Source organism: Vombatus ursinus, unplaced genomic scaffold (assembly GCF_900497805.2).
Source record: "Vombatus ursinus unplaced genomic scaffold, bare-nosed wombat genome assembly UNPS02014802.1, whole genome shotgun sequence".
NCBI lineage: Eukaryota > Metazoa > Chordata > Mammalia > Diprotodontia > Vombatidae > Vombatus > Vombatus ursinus.
Genome location: NW_020954580.1, coordinates 201,016 through 217,512, shown reverse-complemented (window position 1 = coordinate 217,512; position 16,497 = coordinate 201,016). Strand labels below are relative to the sequence as shown.

At 38.8% G+C, this 16,497-nt stretch overlaps 1 protein-coding gene across 1 annotated transcript in view; it reads right to left on the bottom strand.

Moving 5' to 3' along the window:
* The window catches only part of SERPINE2 (serpin family E member 2), an 86,071-nt gene that overhangs the window by 29,692 nt on the left and 39,882 nt on the right, over positions 1-16,497 (bottom strand). The window contains exon 2 of the mRNA XM_027873430.1: positions 5,988-6,267. Within this exon, the coding sequence (XP_027729231.1) occupies positions 5,988-6,246 (259 nt within the window). The 5' untranslated portion in view covers positions 6,247-6,267. The remainder of the gene's footprint in view (positions 1-5,987; positions 6,268-16,497) is intronic.

The window sequence follows — 16,497 nt, the reverse complement described above, 5'->3', positions numbered from 1 at the left end:
TTCAATGCACCAATATCTCCTTCACAATCAAGAGTTTTTTCCTGCAGACAGTAACTTTAACTACAGACTCAAGGCCAAATGTGCTCATATCCTAATCCAAAATGGATCTGTGCTCACGTGCAATTCAACTATGGAGGCATGTGGGAATGCATCACTTCGTCCTCAGCTCTTTACCTATACAATAAGCAGATGGAAGAAGATGGGTTCGAAGGTTTCCCTTGGTTCTTATATATTAAGGTAATCGACTTGATTTTTTTTTGGTGTTTCTTTTGTTTTCACACTCTTTGACACTACTTTTTAGCCAAGGAGTTCCAATGTTGCTGATGCCCTTGACTAAACTTGAAGTTACCAGTTACAACAGTTGATGCTTCTATGAGTCTATAATTCTAAAGATATATTTGAAGACAGATGTTCATAGATTCAGAGCTGGAAGGGACCTCAGAGTCTATCCCTTTTATTTCACAAATGAAAAAACTGAGGCTCAGAGACACGTTGGCAGTAAATGTCAGAGCCAGGATTTGAATCCAGGTCCTTTGAACCCATAGATCAGTGTTCATTCCACTGTACAACGCTGACTCGATAGAACTTTATTGTATATTAATATATGTACTACCTGGTTCTAAAAGTGTTAATGATGAGAGGACCCCACTCAAATTCTCCAACGCATCATCGTGGTGTAGAAGGGACCCCTGGGGCTTACTGGTAGGAAGAAAAAATGCAGGGCCATTGCAACTCCCAAGGTGTGCTAATTCTTGCTTATTTGTGTCATCAGCTCTACAGGAGGGTTTTCAAAATAGTGGAGTGTGCTCTAGTTAGAATGTAAGCTCCTTGAGGGCAGGGGCTAGTTTACCTTTGTTTCTGTATCTTCAGCATCCAGTACCATGTTTGGCATAGTAGGCATTTAATAACTGCTGTTGGGTCAACTGAGATAAAATAACGTATACTCTTTTTGCAAACCTTAACGTGTTATAGAAATGCTAGCCATGATTGTTGTTGTTATTGAATGTTACCAAGCTGGAAAAACTTTAATTATTAGTCCAGCAAAGGACTGTCATCTGAAGATTGGATGAACAGAATGTGGAAAGGCTCATCCCCAGAGGATTGGCCACTAGGTGATGGATTTCTTCAGCCTGGCAACTGACAATGTTGTTCACTAAGGCATGGAAAAGTTCTGAGCTCTATCTCTAGAAGGGACCACCACCCAGACAAAAAATCACAGGGCTCTGAAATACTTAAGTGTGAAACAAGATGACGAGACACCAGGAAACTATCATGTCAATTAGGACCTAAGATCTCAGCTTTCTCCTATTTATTTCAGTTTTCTTCAAAACTCTCTCAATATAGTAGAGTCAACTTCAAACATCAGGCACATTGTTCACCTTTGACAAAACATTCATTTAATAAATGTTTAACAGTTATTCACTCAATAAACGTTTGCTGTATGCAGAACGTTCTGCTAGGTGATGGAGGAGACACTAAGTTAAGGTAAGACCCACAGACCTTACAGTTATTCTGGAGATCCCTCTTGTCACTCAAATTAATATCAGGTCTTCCAGACTTTGAGGTCAGTTCTCTATCTACTACACACAGCAGATGCCTTTCATATGACACTTTAGGGTTTACCTGGCCAAATCTAGAGAAAAACAAAAATCAACGCCCCAGGCAAGACTAACAGGGTAAGTGCAGATCTGCATTGGTGAAGAGAGTTTCCTCATAGAACTCCCTCACATAGATGGAATCACAGACCTAAGAAAAATGCCATATATATAGAAACATATATGTAAGTATCCAATAGAAATATAGAAATATATGAAGTATATATAACTATATAAACAAACATATATACATATACACACATATATGTATATATGTATATATACACACACATATACATACATAAAAATATATAAGGATCATGGATGATGAGCTGGAAGTGGCCTTAGGGGTCAGGAAGTTCAATTCCCTCATTTTGCAGAGGAGTAAATTCAGGCTGGGGGGCAGCTAGGTGGCACAGTGGATAGAGTGCCAGGCCTGGAGTCAGGAAGACTCATCTTTCTGAGTTCAAATCTGGCCTCAGACACTTACTAGCTGTGTGACCCTGGGCAAGTCACTTAATCCTGTTTGCCTCAGTTTCCTCATCTGTAAAATGAGCTGCAGAAGGAAATGGCAAACCGCTCCAGTATCTTCGCCAAGAAAACCCCAAATGGGGTCACGAAGAGTCAGACAGGACTGAAGTGACTCAACAACAACAACGACAGCAAACTGAGGCCTAGGTCACCCCAGGTAGTAAATAGCAGAGGCAGGTTTTGATCCCAGATTCTCGACTCTTTCCACCCCACATCACACTGCTTTCTTATTTTTACTCCTCAACAAATCATCCCTACCTTAGCCCTGCCTCCCCAGAAACAATACAACCATTTTGTCCTAAGGGGCCTGAAAGCTGAGGATGTTCCTGATCATCAGTTGTCCCTTTTTTCCTGACTGAATCTTGTACAGTTTAGTCCCAGATTTCAATATCATTGCTACTTCTTTTGTTTTGTTTTGTTTGTTTTTAATAGAAATGAAGAGAGGGCCAGAAAGGATGAATTAGGTGCAGGGATAACTCACCAAAAGGCTAAGACCATCAGCGTTTTTGAAAGTGCCGTTGGTTGGATTTATATGTGTGTGTTTTTTTTTTTTTAAACAAGTACTATTTTTATAGGGTCCACAAGTGTGGGTTTGCCCTATAAAAGAGTACCAGTCATTATCATCTTTTGGAGGCAATTCAATTAACTGTGAAATAATAAATCTCATAGCCAGTGTTTTTATAGAGAATATAATTGTTCTGAAGATAAAGCCCACAAGAAGAGGCCTTGCACGATGCAATGGAGTCCAGAAATACTTCCTTAATCCCACACAGAGAGCTGATGACACAGGCAAGTAAGACCTAGCAGGCCTGGGGAGTTGCAGTGACCCCATGGTTTTTTTTCCCCCCTACCCAGCTCTGGGCTTAGCATACTGGTTCTCCTTTCTAGCTTCTAGATGCCACCCTCTCTGCTTGGGAACTGGGCACACCACCTTTTGTCTTGCCTATGGTGGGGTAGGAAGACCTCTGCTTAACTATTTTTCATAAATGGCATTTGCATAGTGCTTAAAGATTTACAAAGTTCTTTACATTCATCATGTTATTTTTTCCTTATTTATCCTGCTCCATGAAAATAGCTTTTAGTTCTCTTAGGTGGCTTCTTTTTTTTTTTCTGGATGTTCAGTCTCAAGCATCACAAGGAGACATATAAGGGTTAAAATAACAAAAGGAAAAGTTACAGATATACAGAAGTCTATCCATGAATCTTGGCTCAAATACTAGAGTCCCCTGGAACTAGCCTTAATCTTTCCTAGCCTTCCTCCTTCCCTGAACCCCTTCTTCCTGAATTTGACCTCAGAATCTGCCCTAACCAAAACTTTATCAGATTACCTAATAAGTAGGAGGCGTACCAAGCTTGAATCAGAACATCTGATCTTGGCTCTGACCCTTTTAGCTGAGTGGCTCTGGGAAAACCATATAAATTTCTGAGCCTCATTTCCTCATCTCTAAAATCGGCATAACACTTATATTGACTGCTTCATATAGTCATCATGAGGGAAAAGAGCCCTTTAAACCATAAAGTCCTCTCAACTAACATTTATATTCCAATATAATAAGTATTTATCAAGTGCTATCACCAGTCATCCTGACTTATGTCTTACACTGGATTTAGATGACTCTGGAGGAGAGAGTGAGGCTGATGACTTTGCCCAGCTCTGCCTCACTTAAATCCAATTCACTTGCAAGTCAAGACATCACCTTCCTGATGTCATTGGTCCTCTTCTAGAATGGAGGAAAAACTATAAGACATGCTTCCTATGTTCCAAGTGCTGTGCTAAGCACTGGACATGCAATTAATAAAAACAGTCCCTGTCCTTAAGGAGTTTATGGTCTAATAATTTAATATTCCCCTCTTAGGCTGGGTTCTCCTAACAGGGGTTCTGAATCTTTTTTTCTGATACAGATCCCTTTTGTCTGTCTCATGAAGCCACTTCTCAAAATAGTAGTTTTAAATGGATGAAATAATATAAAATAAATATAAGATTACAAAGGAGATCAACTATACTGAAATTCAACTATCAAAATATATTAAGAACCCCCTGTAAGAACAATGTCCTTTCCTCAAAAGAGACAGATTACAAATGACTGTCCTTATTAGAAAGGATCATAAGTTTAGAGTTGGAAGGGGCCTTAAAGGTCATCTATTCCAGTCTTTCATTTTACTGTTGAGGAAACTGAAGTCCAAAGAGGTTAAATGATTTCCCCAAAGTCATACAAGTAGCAAGAGACAAAACTGAACATGTGTGACTCCAAAACCAGTGCTCTTTACATTGTACCAAACCTCCTTTTATGCCCCAAAGAGACATTCCAGACCTCAGGGTAAGCCAACTACCATGAGACCGACCCATCCAAGCAACATCAGTTTACACAATAGAAAGAATTCTGGGTTGTCAGTCTCTGTTTTAATAACTTCCTCTAGCTCAGCGCCGTAACTAGCAATTTTGGGCCCCAAATTAACCTCATATAAGCAGCATGAAAGGATCCCTCCAGTTAACTTTATAAGATAAATTCAGTTGCTGGGATAAGACCCTGACAAACTGCCTTAGGGGGAGAGAGACATCAGGACTTTAGCCTCTGTGGGGAGACATCAGTAATCTGTATTTGGGGTGGTCACTGGAGTGGGGCCAGGGAGGGGCTCACCGGGGGCACAGCTGGGAGGGAAAGAAGTTGTCATCTGGTAGCTTCCTATTTTAACTAATTATTCTTGCTAGTAAGGTGCTAAGCTCAACTGTTTCTACTCTCTGAAGGATTCCCAGCACCACAGTCAGCTCCCCCTGAAATTCAGCACCTTGAGGCAAAGTCCTGATTGCCAGGTTGCCCTGCCCTTGTTTCAGAAAAGATGTTCCTCTTGATTCATTTCCTCATTTCATTCCTCATTTCAAAAAACAAGTAGCGTCAACTTAAACATACACACAACGACACAGAGGAGGAGGTAATGAGAGCAGGGAGAGAGGGAGAGGGAGAAGTAGAGGGAGAAGAAGAGGGAGAGGGAGAAGAAAAAGGAGAGGGAGAAAGAGACAGAAAGACAGAGAGCAAGAGAGAGATCAAAACCAACTTGCCCAAAGTTATATTGCTAGTTAGTGGTCATCCTAGGACCACCAAAGTTTTCTGACTTCCAGCCCCCAACTCTTTCTACTTAGAGGCATCATGGTGTATAATGGAAAAAAAGTTGGATTTTGAGTCAGATGACCTAGGTTTGAATCTTGACTTTGCCGTATTATTTGTCTGACCTTAAGGAATCCACTTTCCTCAAATATCCTCATCTGTCAAATAAGAGTTAGACTAGATCACTTTTCAGAGCTTTTTTTCCAGCCCTAAATAAATATATTATCCTATGATCAGGCTATGCTTTCACTATAGCACTATTTTTTTTTTAAGCACATTTAGTGAATAGCCTACTCATCCCAGAGCTATATTGTGTAATGGAAATAAGACTGCTTTGGGAACTAGGCAGCCTGGGGGTCTGGTATCAGCTCTGCCTCTAACTACATATCTGGGGCAGCCATTTGGATTCCTATGGACAGAGAATTCTTCTGTGTAAAATGAGGCACTGAACTAGATCACATGATCATAGATTCCAAGCTGAAAAGGAGGGCATCCAATTCAGCTTCCTCATTTTACAGATGAGATAACTGGGGCCTTCGGCAGTCAAGTGACTTCTGCCCAAGGTTATATAGGGAGGAATCAAAGGTGGAATTTAAACACAAGTCCTTCAGTTCCAGGGCTAATGATATTTCAGCTCATTCTAACATTCTGTGGTTCCAGGAATCAGTGATTCCCTCCAATAATTCTTGATGTATCCTGAAGAACAAAGAAGTCATCCTGTAAAAGACAGATATCCTAGTAATGAAAGAAAACTCACCATTGACACCATATCTCATCACTGTCGTCAGCTGTTTCTTTGTCTTGCCATCAGCTCCAAGCTGAAGCATTCCTAGGATTGATGCAATCCCGTGGGGAGAAATAATGATATTCTCACGAGGTCGAGATTTGACTATTTGATTAAAAACTTGGATTCCAGTGTCGGAGCCAAGTTCCTCAAGAGAGAAAGGATCAAGATGGGAGTAGGCTGATGTCAAAGTCACTGTACTGAAAAGGAGAAGTGGAAATTGCCAAGACATGGTTCCTTCTTGAAGTACAACCTGCAAATTAAGGAAAATTAAGATACATTTACTATGCAGTCATGAGGAGTATATTGTCTTCTGAGCTAGGTGTCCACCTTTAAACTACATGTTACCTGTTAAAAATTGAATAAGGAGAATGCAAATTAAATTCATCAGAAATTATTGGAAATCTCTTAAGAAATTAGAGGCAGTGATTGACACATGGCTGTATAATCTTGGGCAAGTCACTTAACTGCTCAGTGACTGATGCCTCTAAGACTATAAATTACAGTTATAATTAATTATAATTGGTGAAGGGATTGTCCATGCTGGGAATTTCTGACACTGATGAAATCACAGTTCTAAAAATCCTCCTCCCCCACCCCAATCTAGCCTCCCCTTTCTATAGCCTCACCCTTAGGGAAACACGTAGTAGAGAAACATGTATCTCTCAAATCTTCAAAACAACAGAATTCTTAAATATTCTTTGGTACTTTTTCAGCCTAATAACAAAGTTTTGGAATTGAGGGAAAGGAAGGAGTGAAGACAAGGGAGAAGGAAGGAGGAAGGGAAGAGAGAAAAAATTTTTTAAGGTTGCATGACACAGAAGGATTTAATAAAACTTTAGCAGATGTAAACTTACCCATAATTTAGGGTTTAAATCACTTCACCAGCAACATACCAAATCTGAGCCTAGCTGTTCAGATATTTACCAACCATGGAAAGGCAGCTTGTCATAGTTGATAAACACTGGGCTTGAAGTCAGAAAGACTTGTGTACAAATCCCAACTCAGACACCTACTAGCTGTATGACCCTGAGCAAATCAAATAACTCAGCTCCATTTCCTCATCTATGGGGATAATAATAGCACTTACCTCATAGGGATATTATGAGAATCAAATGAAACAAAGTGTAAAATGCTTTGCAAACCTTGCAATTCCATAGAAATGTTAGCTAATGTTATTTTAAAATAAAGAAGTATTGATATAATTTGTTTTTATACATTTCTTAAAATATCTCTGGTCTTTACCTCCCAGAGAGCCATACCTTGTAACAGCTAGGTGGAACAGTGGATAGAGTGCTGGACCTGGAGTTAGGAAGACCAGAGTTCAAATTTGACCTCAGACATTTGCTAGCTATATAACCCTGGACAAGTCACTCTGTCTGCCTCAGTTCCCTAATTTGTAAAGAGGGGATAATAGTAACACCTACTTCCTATTGCTGTTAGAATCATATGAGATACTATTCATAATGCACTTTGCAAACCCTGAAGTACTATATAAATGCTAGTTATTATTTTAACCAAGAATAATAAGGGGGGAAACAGTTCAGCAAAACTAACCAACCTACCGAAAAAGTCTGACTTTACATACCATGTTCTATACCCATGATATTCTACCACTGCCAAAAAAAAAAAAAAAAAAGAGAGAGGGGAGGGAGAGGCAGGAGTGGATGGGAGGAAGATTCACCATGTATTTTAATCCATTCATACACCTGCTGAAATAGCTATAAAGGGAGTATACAGATTTTATACCTGAAGGCCATATTTAATGCCTACAGTATATCAAGGAAGAACATTAAGCAAATTGATCAAGAATGCAGCTGTTTACACTTTTGTTCACCTACTCTAACTCCACTTTAAATAAGCTTCCCCTCCCCATTAAGTAGAACTTGCCATCCCCTCACTTTTTTTTTTTTTTTTGCTGTGGAGATGGCTATATTTGTAGAAATGCATCCAAACATATCATCCATTTAATAAAGGCCTTAACTAGAAACACTACTTTAAATAAAAGTACAGTGCCCGCATATAGAAGGCTCTTAATACATGTTTATTGAATGAAGTGAATGAATGAAAAGCACAATTCTTTTTTTCTTTTGTGGAGTACACAATTCCTGCTAAATTGTGTGCAGGATACATCATAAAAGGCCCAAGCACTTAAAATTATGGGGATGCTGGGCATCACTCCCCCTACTCCCTGCCACTTACTTCTGGCCAGGCTGTTCAGTGATGAAGCAAAGGAAGGTGGGAATCAAGCAGAGGGTGGAAGGAGCGACATGATAAAAGGTAAATCTTGTTGTGAGGAAAGGTCTTTTCTTTCTTTCTTTTTTTTTATTAATTTATTTTGGTTTATCAACAATCATTTCCATAAGCTTTTGAGTTTTAAGTTTTTCCCCCCCTCCTTCTCTGCCTCCCTCCCCAAGATGGCGCACAATATGATATGGGCTATACATATACATTCCTATTAAATACATTTTCACATTAGTCATGTTGTAAGTAAGAATTAGAACCAATAGGAGGAACCACCAGAAAGAGGAAACAAAACACAACAGAAGAAAAAGACAGCAAATAGTATGCTTTGATCTGCATTCAAACTCTATAGTTCTTTCTTTTGATGTGGACAGCATTTTCCATCATGACACCTTTGGAGATGTCTTCGATCCTTGCATTGCTGAGAAGGCTAACTCTATCAACGTTAGTCATCGCATAATGTAGCTGTTACTATGTACAACATTCTCCTGGTTCTGCTCACTTCACTCAGCATCAGTCCATACAAGTCTTTCCAGGTTTTTCTGAAGTGTGCCTGCTCATCATTTTTTATAGCACAATAGTATTCCATTATATTCATATACCACAACTTGTTCAGCTATTCCCCAGTTAATGGGCATCCCCTCAGGTATACCCCAATTGAAGGAAAGGTCTTTTCTACCCAACCCATCCTTTGGGAGAAAAGAAAGGGAAGAAAACAGGGTCAGCCCCAGGAAAAATTCTGTAATTGGAAAAGTTCACCTTTTGGGTTCCCTCCCATCTCCCTTCTGTACTTTTCTCCTTTCTTGCCCCTGTCTTCCCTGATCTACATATGCCCAGCAAACTCAAGCGACTGTCTGGATGCCCACCACTACTCTGAAGCCTTCATGTAGCAGTCTTGCCCTCTCCCATCACAATGTCCCACAGACCAAACAGTATCCAGATTTTCTTGCACAGTCTTGGTTTAAACGAATGAAAGCCTACTTTTAATGAACATTGCCAAAGTCGACCACGTTTCTTAATTATAGTCACCATATCTATCCTCCATAATTATTCCTTTGATTTTTGCACTCTTTCTTCTGTTCCTCTGGTATCTCAAACAAGTATTAGGGAGGCCAATGGACAATTCTCAGGAAAGTATGAATAATTAATCTTTCCCTCCCCCAACTCTTTTATTGCCTGTTAACATAAATGAATTGCTAATAGATGGTGAGTGTTTCGGGCATCAGTCTTTACTGACCTCTAAAGGAGATGGTTATATTATTCAAGAACACTTTCTTAAGAAAGATCATAAAGGCCTATAGACTCCTATGTCTATAGGAGTATCAGTCGTTTTTCTGTGGTGTCTGACTTTTTGTGACTCCATTTGTGGTTTTCTTAGCAGATACTGGAGTGGTTTACCATTTCCTTCTCCAACTCATTTTATAGATGAGGAAACTGAGGCAAACAGAGTTAAGTGACTTGCCTGGGGTCACACTGCTAGTAAGTGTTAGAGGCTGGATTTGAACTCAGGAAGATGAGTCTTCCTGACTCTAGGCCTGTCACTCTATTCGCTGCACCACCTAGATGCTCTTATGTATGGTGTCTATCTATCTATTCCTATTCTATTCCCAAGACCTCTTTCCCTCATTAGGATGTTGAATTTGGCCACTGTGATCCTTCCCTCCACTCATAAGTTTACCATTGAAAGCCTGATATTATCCCTAATTTTTGCCCCCAAGACTGAGAAACAGATCACATGGCCATGGGTCCACCTAACTTCTCAACAATATTTGTTGTATTAACAATGATTCTCGATCCAAAGCCAAACACATTCCAAGACCCCCCACCCAAGTCTATCTTATTCTTATTCCGAGGTATTAGTAGATACCCACAGCTGTCAGCCAGTTACTCCCAGAAGTACCTTCCTCTACAGCCCCAAATGTTTGGCTTTAGTTATATAATCATAGTAATTATATGAACTGTTTACCAGTTATATCCAATAACCCTGTCAAGTTAAATTGGCCATAAGTTTGCTTTGATTACAATACTGCCTCTATCCCTTAGAAGAACTGTTTTAAACTTTAGCTTAAGTTAAGTGACATGTCTTGGCTGACACAGTTTACAAATTTGTCAATAGGAACTTGTATTAAATCTCACTTTCTGAAGCTGACTGTTTGTTTACTAGTCACGTCTATCTTCGTTAGGGGATAGTGGTACATCAAAATAGTGTTCTTGAGCCAGGCTAAGAAATGAATTGTACTTATGTTTATTTCTTTGTTAAAACAAATTGTTTATTTTTGGTGCATTAAAGCCCAGAGTAAAGACAGTAAAATAAACTATTAGGCTGAGAACAGAAGTATAAACAGAAACATAGTCTGTAAATTTTCTAAGTTACATGGCTATTAGCCATAACTACTAGGGGGCTTGTCATCTTAAGTCATCTATCCTCATTTTCTTACATGTGCCATGTAGAATTTGTCTTTTGTTTAATCTAGAATCAATATTTCATGCATCTTCCCATGGATATAACTGTAAAGTAACTGTGTAAGCCAAGGTTTTCTAAATTCAAAACTTCAAGGTGACCTACATACTTTGTTTCTCTGGGTCTTTTCCATGGCCAGCATGACCTAATTTTGCTTTGGCTCATAGGATTACTTTTGATATTATTATGCTAAAGTAAACCAAGAAAAAAATAAGATCTGGAATTTGAGAGTTTCCAAATACTTGCTGTAGAAACTGTGTTAACTTTTCAAAACTAGAGATTATATTTCCGTTTCAGTGTGAAATGGAAAAGATCCCCAAAGTCTGCTATGAAGAAGATACAGATACATTTTACTCTACTTAAAGACACTTGGTTATACTTTTTAAAAAATGAAACTTACAATGTTCTGATCTAGTTTGTGGCCATCATCTTCACTGGTCTGAGTGCCTGCATCTCTATTCATGTTGGCTTTCCTATTCTACTGTATCCCTTCAATGAACCATAGTCTGTTTCCTTAACAATATCCTTCATAATTGTATATAAATATCAGAAAGTAACCAAGTTCCCACATATGCCATGGTCATCCCCTGTCCTCTGATCAGCCTCTATAGCAGATTACATTGATATGAACACAGTGGAAACTCAGCTGCACTACCTCAAGACAACTACAATGTCCTGAATGTTGGGAACCCAGTGAAGAGTTATGTTCCAGCTTCCTCTGAAGCTTGGATTTCTACTACCCAGTAGCCAGCAGGATAGTGACTTACATAAACAAGTACCTTATTTCACTGAATCACTGTTTGATTTAGGAGTTCTGGTGGGAGGGGAAAAAAAAAACTCATCAGTTTTTATTGCCACAAGGAGAGGCTGCCACCTTAGTGGTCTCTTAGCTATGGGTGTGGATAGCCTTAGAAAGAAATCTATTCAAAGTACTACTAACAGTATGGCAAACCTAGGTGGTCTCAGAATTAGTGAAAATTTGAACAGTATTCTCTGGTGGGGAACTGGCCATTTCTTCTGCTTAGCTATGATTCTGTAAGTCAAATAATCCCATGTCCTAAACTCACCTATTCCCATGTAAGGGACCAATATTTATATTTCTCTCCATAGTTACTATTTGTTTATACCTTTTTAACTAGGTATAAATAAAGCTTAGAAACTTCTCTTAGGCCCAAGCAATTCTAGGTATTGAATTATTAACTCAAATATAAGCAAGCTATGCTTTATTGATGCTTTTTTTGCTTTTTATATCACATTCATCTCAGAATACATCTCCCACCCCTGACCAGTGAGCTATTATTCATTGTAGCAAAGATGTTAAAAAAAAAAAAGGAGTTGAGCAAAAAGAACCAAAACATTGAATATATCTGATGGTATGTATAATATTTCAGACTCACAGTCTTCTATTTCTTTAAGGAAGGGAGAGAGGGATATTTTGTCAAGTTTTCTTTGGGGCCAGACTAGGTCATTCTGATTACATAGCATTCTGTTTTATGTTAACTGTTCTTTATAAAGCAGGAAATTCTTTATGTGAAATTAAATCTTGGAATAAAATCAGCCCCTGGAATCTTTCAGAATGGAGGTTCTGCTTCAGCATAGTCAATTTGTTTTTAAAGGCAAAATAACACTCAAAATGTTAAGTGTGGGAGAAAGGATAAGGGTGTTGCCCAAACATGTTGGGAAATTTCAATAAGAGTGGCCTCAATTAAGTTTTACTGTTTTCATTTCTTGAATCATGTTTTTCATAACCATAAAAATGTATTTAAATTTAGGCTTTTCTCCCAGGGAAGTCATAACACGTCTACAAATCTATTTCCCCAAGAGTTATTCAGATATTTCAAAATGCTTGGTTTCATTCTTTCCAAGCACTACACATTTTCCAGGGTGGGGAAATATACTTGTGTATAAATGAAAGTTTGCTTTATGTATGAATGAAAGTCGTGTTTAAGTGGGATTTAGATTAAGATAAGGGTGCCTTGGAAGGTATGTGAATGAAAACCATGAAACTAATATTGCTTACACAGGTGTCACACACCCATGGCAGATCTACCCATGGTGTCTTGAGGAGGTCAGAAAGAGGAGACACAACTCTTTTCCTCTCTCATTAAGTCAGCTAATCACTTCTCTACATATGACTGTGACTCTGCTTAAGCTCTAATCCCATCTCTCCTGTGGCCCACCAGACACTTTCATTTCAATCATAAACAGCTATAAAATGTCTATGTGTAAGAAGCATGGTGCCTGAAGACACCTAAATTGAAATGAAATGTTGGCTGGATAGATCTCATCATCACCTCAAATGCGACATGCTGAAGAGTAAATTCGTTATCTTTCCCGTGCAAACAGCTCCTCTTCCTGACTTCCATAGTTTTCTTGGTTACACCACCATCCTCTGATTCAGAGACCTGAAGAGCACCTTTGTACCTCCTTTATAATCACAGAATTCTGGTCCACATGATTGGATTGCATAATGAGCTCTCCCAGCAAGAATTCCTTAAATTGGGCTGAAAAGCAGAGGAGTGTTTTGGATGTCCAGTTTTGAAAAACCAGGTTTTCTAGCCAGCCTTGCAATGGCATCTGGGTAAAAGGCTTTTCTCCAACATTTTCCCTTTAACACCCTTTAGCTCTAACTCAGAAGAGGCAGATTTGTCAGGAGGGATGCTGGGGACACAGCAGGAATTGTGGCATATTCTGGACCTAGTCTTAGGGGGCTTTTTTTTGGTTGCCATCTGGAAATGTGGCTGACAGAAGTTTCTCCAGGGTCTTCCTGTTACACTTCTCCTCTAAAATAAAAAACAGGCCCAGGATTTTGACTTTGACCATTCCAGGAACCGTTTGGCAGTGACTCTTTAGCTGCTTGGCATTTACACTGCTTCGAATCCCAGGTACACAACTAACTTAGCTATGTGTCCTTGGACAGGTCATTCTCTTTCCATGGGTTTCAGTTTCATCAGTTCTTGATGTAGGGGTTCTCAATCTGGGGTCTGTGAGTTTGCTTTTCTTCTAGTAATTTTGATGGCCTTCTTTTATAATCTTAAGCATTTTATTTTATTCACTTAAAAATATTGTTCTGAGGAGTCTATAGGCTTCACCAGACTGCCGAAGGGGTCCACAAAAGGGTTAGGAAGCCTCAGGTAAAAGGAAGGGGTTGACCTCCAAATTCATTTCAGCACTTAAATTCTATTAATCTAAGGACTTATGCCCTGACCAACCATAAATAGAACACAGAAAATTAGCTAATATTTACTAATCTTATTAATAACCAAGAATCTTATGTTTTGTGATTGCACAGGAATGACATCCACCTACCTAATTGCTAGTCATGTAATAATAATAGCGATAATAATAATAGTAACATCTAGCATTTGCATATCACTTTAAGACTTGCAAAGCACTTTATATGTGCTATTCTATTGGATCCTCACAACAACCCAGTGAGGTAAATGTTATTATGATCCCCACTCTAAATATAGACAAGGAAACAGAGATTCTTAGTGACTTGCCTAGGATCACATACTTGATACATGTCTGAGGAATCTGAACCCCTGGCTTCCTCTAACCACTAGATCGCACTGAATCCAAATGGACCAAATTTTGTTAATCTTGACAATGATAAAAGATATATGCTTTTGAAAATCATATCCTTCTCCACCAATTCAAGATGGTAGAAAACTGCAAAACAAGCTCAAGGTGTACCTAGACACTGTTTGGGTATGAACCAAATTATGTCAAAATTAGCCTGTGTCTTCAAAAGCTATAGCAAAATTGATGGAAGAATGTGAAAGGCCAACCAGTCAAGTTGAAACAGAGTCCTCATCTCTTTTTAGCTGACTGTGTTGTTATTATTATTGTTTGGATTCTTGGTAATGTATGAGAAAGGCATGTTACTTTGATGGCTGAACAGTAAGGTGCAACTGCTCTGGAATCATGCAGAAAATTAGGCCAATATAAACATAACCCTGAATTCTAACCTTTGGGTTCTTGCCCTCACTTTCTTACTGATTAAACCTAGGACCAATTGCCTACTGGACCTCAGTTTCCTTCTCATAAATAGGAATAATGGTGTTTAAATGACCTATCTTACAGGGCTGTTGTGAGACTCAATGGAGAATGTATGAAAAGCCCTCTGTAAATTTCTTTCGATTACTGTTGTCATCACACCAAAGATGAGGGTGCTGGATTAGACAGTCTTCAAGTTCACTTCTTGCTTGGATGTTTTACAATGCAATGAAGCAATCATGATTCAGAAAGCTGTTGCTGGTGGTTGGCATTTTAAATTCAACAAACATTTACTAAGCACTTATCATGTGTCAGATATTCTGCTAGGGTCCAGGCATACAAAGGCAGACCCTAAAAGCCTCTGAAGTGCTGCCTTCAAGGAGCTTATATTCTGCTCTGGGAACAGGGTAGATATTTCATGGTAGCTTGCAGGTTCTAGAATATCCGACAGGACAGGGTTGAAAGGGACAAGAGAAGCTATGGAGATTGGCACAATATTTAAATCACAAGTTCTCAAAACAACTACAAATGAAGTTCAAGGTTTTTATTAGGAAAGGATAAAAGATCCCACTGCATTTTTCAAAGTTTGACAATGGTGCTAGGGGACAAATCTAACTTCTTGTATCGGGAAAGTGATTAAGAAATGGCTGTTGACTGACTGACATTCACTCTATATACCACCTCATGTCAAGTATTAGAATATAAGATCCCTGTGAATTAGTATTGTTTCATTTTTTTATACTTGTATCCCCAAAGCCTAATGCGGTGCCTGGCATATAGTAGGTATTTAATAAATGCTTATAGATATATTGATCAAATATTTCAGTAGAACAATGGGGATTGCTTTTTGGAAACTATTCGATCCATACATCAGTGACCAGAGGGTTTCTCAGGGTGGGAACACTCTTCTGATGCAGATATCAACCTATTTAATAACAATACACATATCATCATCAGTTTAAAGTTTGCAAAACACTTTCTTCCCAGCAAGCCTGGGCACAGAATATAAGAAATATTTTCATTTCATTAGATTAAAAAATTTAAGGCTAAGAGAGCTTCAGTTACCTGCCCATAGTCATTTAACTGGTGATCATCCAAGGTGTGGATTTGAACCCAGATTTACTGAGTCCAGCACTTTCACCACTATACTGAGAGTTATTTCAAGGCAATCTGATCCACAGTATAACTTACTCTGTGTAAAAAACAAGTGGTTCTGGTGATATTCTTCTGTACCTGTTATGACTACTGACAGGAGCAGTATCAATTATCATTTAGCCTCCCTTTATCTCAGTTTCTTTAGTTGTAAAATGGGGATAATAAAACTACCCAGGATTGTTGTGAGGCTTAAATGCAATAATATTTGTAAACTGCTTAGCACAGTTCCTGGCACATAGTTGGCACATAGAATACAAATGCTAGCTATTATTATTATTATTGGAGGTAGCTAGGTGACTCAGTGGATAGGCCTGGAGTCAGGAAGACCTGAGTTGAAATCTGGCCTCAGACACGAACTAGCTATGTGGCCCTGGGCAAGTCACTTAACCTCTATTTACCTTAATCCACTGGAGAAGGAAATGGCAAACCACTCCAGTATCTTTGCCAAGAAAACCCCGTATGGGGAGTTATGTACATGACTGAACAACACCAACTATTATTATTACTATTAATCACCAATTTGTATACTGAGTATTGTCTTTCCTCCAAACATCACAAAACAAGAAGAGAAAAAGCCATTAGATTAGCTACAGTTATGAAAATAAATCCTACATGGAGGAAAGA